This window comes from Cynara cardunculus (genome assembly GCF_001531365.2).
Source record: "Cynara cardunculus var. scolymus isolate 2C chromosome LG 10, CcrdV1, whole genome shotgun sequence".
Classification (NCBI taxonomy): domain Eukaryota; kingdom Viridiplantae; phylum Streptophyta; class Magnoliopsida; order Asterales; family Asteraceae; genus Cynara; species Cynara cardunculus.
Window position 1 is genome coordinate 20,317,170 of NC_037537.1, and position 5,445 is coordinate 20,322,614.

A 5,445-nucleotide genomic window follows, 5' to 3' on the forward strand; every position below is an offset into this window, starting at 1 on the left:
AACCTCTCACTTTGTTCATCATTCTGGCCATACAAGTTCTGCTCTATGTTGACAAGTATCAAGTATCCTAGACTCCTAGTGTAGATTTAAGTCATTGTTAAGATCCTCAGTGATCTTATTGTTGACAAGAAATGTTGTTATCTCATGCAAGTTGGAAGACACAACCACATGATATTGCAATTCTGTCTCGGTCCCTCCATCTGCCATTTAATTTCCCTTTTATCACCAATCCTACATTTGAAGTTTCAATATATATATATATATACATATATATATATAAAGCATACTCTAGGCAAAGCACCAACATAACTCCATCTCTAAACCCTTTACTGCATCTTCCGCAAAGAACAAAAAATACTTTTCGGTACATTCTTTTGCTTCCTTTAACAACATTAGGAAAATGGCTATTCATATGGCTCGGATCATGCAAGCAAAACAACTTCTCTGACGATCTTTGTCAAATGAAACCCATACACCAACTATGGATGTACCAAAATGTAATTTACAGGACACTTTCTCAAAAAATGAGTTTATAGGACACTTTCTCAAAAGTGTCCTATGAAGTTGGTAATGTGACACTATGTATTAAAAATGTCCTAAAAAACTTGTTAAGAAGCCCAAAAGCGTCATATAAACTTATTACAACACCTTTGGATAGGACACTTTATATTTTGGTCCTATAAATAGGTCTATTGGGACACTTAGAGATTGGGAGTGTCCTATAAACTCAATTGTAGTGGCGATTGTAAGGAATGAAAAAAGGTGACTACTTGTATGATGATGTTTTTGGCAAGTGAGGTGATAATTGAAGTCTAGTACCAAACCAGAGTCTAGTTCCAACTCAGCTACCTTCTCAAGTACTAACAAGAATGATTTCTGCCTGCATATCTTCTATTATCATACAGGACTAATTTCTTTAACCCCTTGCCTGTACCAAGTTGGAGTAATCTGGTTCTGCAAGCATTTGATTTGTAACTCATGATAAACGTTCTGATGCAAAGTGTAATAATCTGTTATGTAGGTAATAGAGAAGGCAGCACCTGCAGTTCTGGACCTAGCAGAGATCTCAACTCTTGGGGATCATAAGAAGCTTGGAGATTCCATCCTCAATGTTCTCCAGGAATGCATTCAGTCACATGGGACAGGTCGCAACTCTGTCAGTAATCGAACAAAAGAAGACAAAGAAGAAATATTGCATTCGAGGGAGAGATTCAAATGGGAAAAGAGTATGCCTAAAGAGGATCTCCATATTAAACAAGCTGCAGCGTTGGTCGTAAAACTGGAAGGCAATTCCCTATTTTCATCAGGAAATATCTCGGGAGCAGCATCAAAGTACTCAGAGGCACTAGCATTGTGCCCGGTAAGATCTAAGAAAGAGAGAGTTGTGTTGTACARCAATCGTGCCCAGTGTWATCTTTTGTTGCAACAACCATTGGGTGCTATAAGTGATGCTACTCGTGCTCTTTGTCTTCATWRCCCGGTTAATCGACATGCCAAAAGCCTCTGGAGAAGAGCACAGGCTTATGATATGCTTGGTCTAGCTAAAGAGAGCTTGTTGGATGCTATTCTGTTCATAAACGAGTGCTCTCAATCAACAGATCCTGATTTGTCTTCTAGACAGAACAAAGTCCCCGACTATGCAGAGCGGTTGGTTAAGAAGCAGATGCATGCTGCTTGGTTGTTTAGGGAAGCTGCTATTAACATGGGAGCATCGATTGTGAGGCGGATGTTGGCGATGTCTATGGACAAGGGAGTGATGACTCTGAATGGGAGACTGCCAGTGAAAGTGATGTAGGAAATGATGGCAGAAAAGAGATGAGCCACAATGATGGTGAATGGATAAATGATGAGGGAATTACAGACAAGAATGATAAACATTCTACAAGAGGTACTGCCTCTTGGATCTCTTATGCTTGTTAACGTACTTCAACACTTTAACCTGTATGCCAGATGTCTTGCTCAGTGGAAAACTGTGTAACAATCGATTACATCGAACTTTCACTAGTAAATCATAAAACCATATTTAAAACAAGTATAAAACGTAAATGTTACGCTATGTTTCTAATACAGAATGCCGAAATATACAAATATAGAGATAGGAGACCATGCAACTGTTGTTTATTAGCTCTTACTCCTGTGAATGTGAAAATTCAGAATAAGGCAAAAGCTCAAGAGGACCAATGGCAGAACACATTAGAGTACAGACAAATTTTGACTTGTGGCTTGATTAAGGTGAGGTTGTTGCCTTAATTGATCTGTTGAATGTACAAAGTAAGCATGTTTGTAGTGTTTCTTTATAGTTTCGGTTTCAGTAAGATAAAATCATTATCTGGGAAAATCTATCAGCAACTATATACAATCGGATAAACCTATAATATATATGGCTTGCTTGTGCATACCCGTTACCATCATTCAACAAGCTCATCACATAGGCCTTATGTTGTTAAGTATTTTTGACTCGCCCAACTTTAGGATCTCTGTTTTGATGAATATGTACACAATTTCAAGAGAATTTTTTCGCTGTTATCATTGAATTTCTCGTAATTAGGATTTCGTTTCTTTTAGTTTCTGTGGATTATACGTATAATCTTATTCCAGCCTTTTGAGTTTCTTTTGAGTTTTGATCATCTGATAATAGCTTGATCAGCAAATAACACAATTGGGGGTCTCATCATGAACAACTTTTGAGTAATATGGTGTTGGTGGATGATTATATTGATAATATATTAATATGGTTGCTAACTTGCTGCTGTTGTTGATAATTGTAATATGGATATGGTTGATGCTGCTGTTGATAATTGTAATATGGGCCTACTGATACAATATATGTATGACAAATCTTTCTGAGTTTAGACACAACTGTAACTGGATCCACATCCCCTGTTACAGTCAGTTTCTTGTCTTTCATGTCCATGGCTATTGAATCCACACCTGTTTTTCACCAAATCATTATCAAAGTTTGAATCTTTATGGTGATTTTAGATCTGGGTTTGCTTCAGATTAAACGATTTTGATGAATCAAGAATGGAGGCCATTAGATTTTTGCTGTACCTGGGAGACTGGAGACGTTTTTCATGGCCTTTTGTTTGACTTTCTCATTAAAGAAGTCCAATTTCAACACAACTTTCTGCAGTAGGTTAAAAGAAATACAAGGCTGTTTGTGTGTGTATATATTTGTGTGTGTGTGTCTGCTTCCTTAAGGCACACCTTGAAAAATTCCATGGTCTCGCCATAACTCGTAAAGCTTGAGGCTTGACCTCGCCGCCACGCTACGCCTCAGTCATTTAATCGTATTTTTGTTTACATAAGATGTTATGTAAGATGTATCGGCTTGTTTGTAACTTAGGGTGGATTTGAGTCATAGAAAAACCTTTAGAAATAACAAGTTGAGGTTGATGTTAATATGTCGAAAGTATGTAAATAAGTACTAGAACTTTAGTAAGACTTTTGGTTACAGTTGTGCTTCAGAATCCTATAGTAATGATAAAAAGGGATTGGTTCAAACGATTTTATGAAGACACACAACAACAACCATATCACATGTGATGATACGCGTGATAAGACCTGGTGGTCTGCAGGGGGCTTGGTTCCTGGATGGGTTTACGAGATTAAAAAACCCTTTGATTTTCAAACAGATCGAAATCGAACACATCAGCATTCTCATTTTTTAAAGATTTTGTTATGTGCACGACATTAAAACCAAATCGACATTTTTTTTAAAATTCCCAAAGCGCCTTGGTATGTATTTGTCAAATGAGAGAAGCATACAAAATGATCTTGAAAGAGCTTAAATTCTATATGTGGTGTGTGTGTGTATGCCTACATAAGATCTCAAATAAACACATTAACCCAAAAACTGAATTCTTACCAAGCCGTTTACCAAACAATTTACCCGGGTAAGCGCTTATCAAATAACATTACCTCACCGCATGAATATGATAAAGACCAAGAATCTTACCCCGTAAAAGCGAGACAAGGACCAAGAGTCTTACTCGGTAAGTAAAGGCGACGACTCTTACCATGTAAAAGGTGCTTAAACCACCAGAAATGTTTTCTAACCTAGAGGGCTGTTTGGCAATTGCTGAATGGTTTGGTGCAAAATGATTAAGAGGCTTTCATGATATAGTGCAAAATGATTAAGAGGCTCTCATGATATAGTGCAAAATGAAATATAATTGTTTGGTAATTGTGTACAATGAAATTAGGGCTCTTAATGGTTAAGGGAGATCCAGGATACAAAATCATTCAAAGGGTTTTAGAACCATTAAGAGACAGACTTTTTTTTTAACAAATAAGATTCATCTCTTAATGATTCAAAAGTTGCCTCTTAATAGAACTATTAAGAGGTAAACAAACAACCCTAATGTATGTTGTTGTGCATGTGAGGATCTTTGGTAACAAAGAGAAACAAAGTCTTAAAAATAATGTACTATTTTATACATAATTTTGAAAATCTCTTAAATAAAAGTTATAATAAATACAATACAAGTTATCTATGTGATACCATTTACTTCTCACTGATAACTTGTAAAGTATGTATCATAATTTATATTTAAGAGATTTTAAAATTGTGTACAAAACAATAGTATATTATGCTTAAAAGCTTGTTTTCAAGTCTTTCATAAATTTGTGCATAAAATAGCAGTACATTGTGCTTAAAAACTTGTTTTTAAGGCTTTTATGAATTTACTTTATAAGATAATATAAATATAGTTATAGATCGTAATGTATAGATATAGATATTGTACAAGTTACTTATGCAATACCAGTTACTTCTCAAAATCCCTCTTAGTAGCATGGGAATGGACTCTTATCTGTTGGGGAATCCAATCCACCTGTCCCAATCGGGGATGAGGACGAGGATCCCATTTGTCTCAGATCGGAGATAGGGATGGGGACTCCCCGTCATGTTCTTTACCTGTTATATATTAATTAATAAATTATATATACTATTTAAATAACTTGTATTGTATTTATTATAACTTTTATTTAAGAGATTTTCAAAATTATGTATAAAATAATACATTATTATAACTTGTTTTTTCTTAATAACTTTGTTTTTAAGATTTTTATAGATTTGTGTATAAAATAGTACATTATGCTTAAAATCTTATTTTTAAGACTTTTATAGATTTGCTTTATAAGACAGTACTAGTTGTGTACTCGCGCAATGCGGCGGGAGCAATGAATTTTAACGATTTTGAAGTTCCACTGGTTTTATAAGATAAGATTTAGAGATGATATAAATTACATTTGGTCTTTACATATGAATATAATTTGAATAAATAAGAGTTATGGTTTCAATTACAGACTATCGATGAAAATAATTGTATGACAGTTTAAAATCCAACATATTTAAGCGACTCCACAAATGTGTTCAATTTACACCAAGAAACTTGAGTTTTAAGATAAACACTCAAAACCAATAAAGAAAACTACAAATTT

The 5,445-nt window shown here is 34.9% G+C and overlaps 1 protein-coding gene and 1 pseudogene across 1 annotated transcript; one reads left to right on the top strand and one right to left on the bottom strand.

The window, feature by feature from the left end:
• Window positions 1-752: 752 nt before the first annotated feature.
• Window positions 753-1,795, top strand: LOC112520098. The gene is made up of 3 exons (XM_025128399.1): window positions 753-793; window positions 906-930; window positions 1,022-1,795. The coding sequence occupies exons 1-3, from the start codon at window positions 753-755 to the stop codon at window positions 1,793-1,795; spliced, it is 840 nt and encodes a 279-aa protein (XP_024984167.1).
• An 848-nt stretch (window positions 1,796-2,643) lies between these two features.
• On the bottom strand, window positions 2,644-3,222 carry LOC112520099 (annotated as a pseudogene).
• Window positions 3,223-5,445: the final 2,223 nt, after the last annotated feature.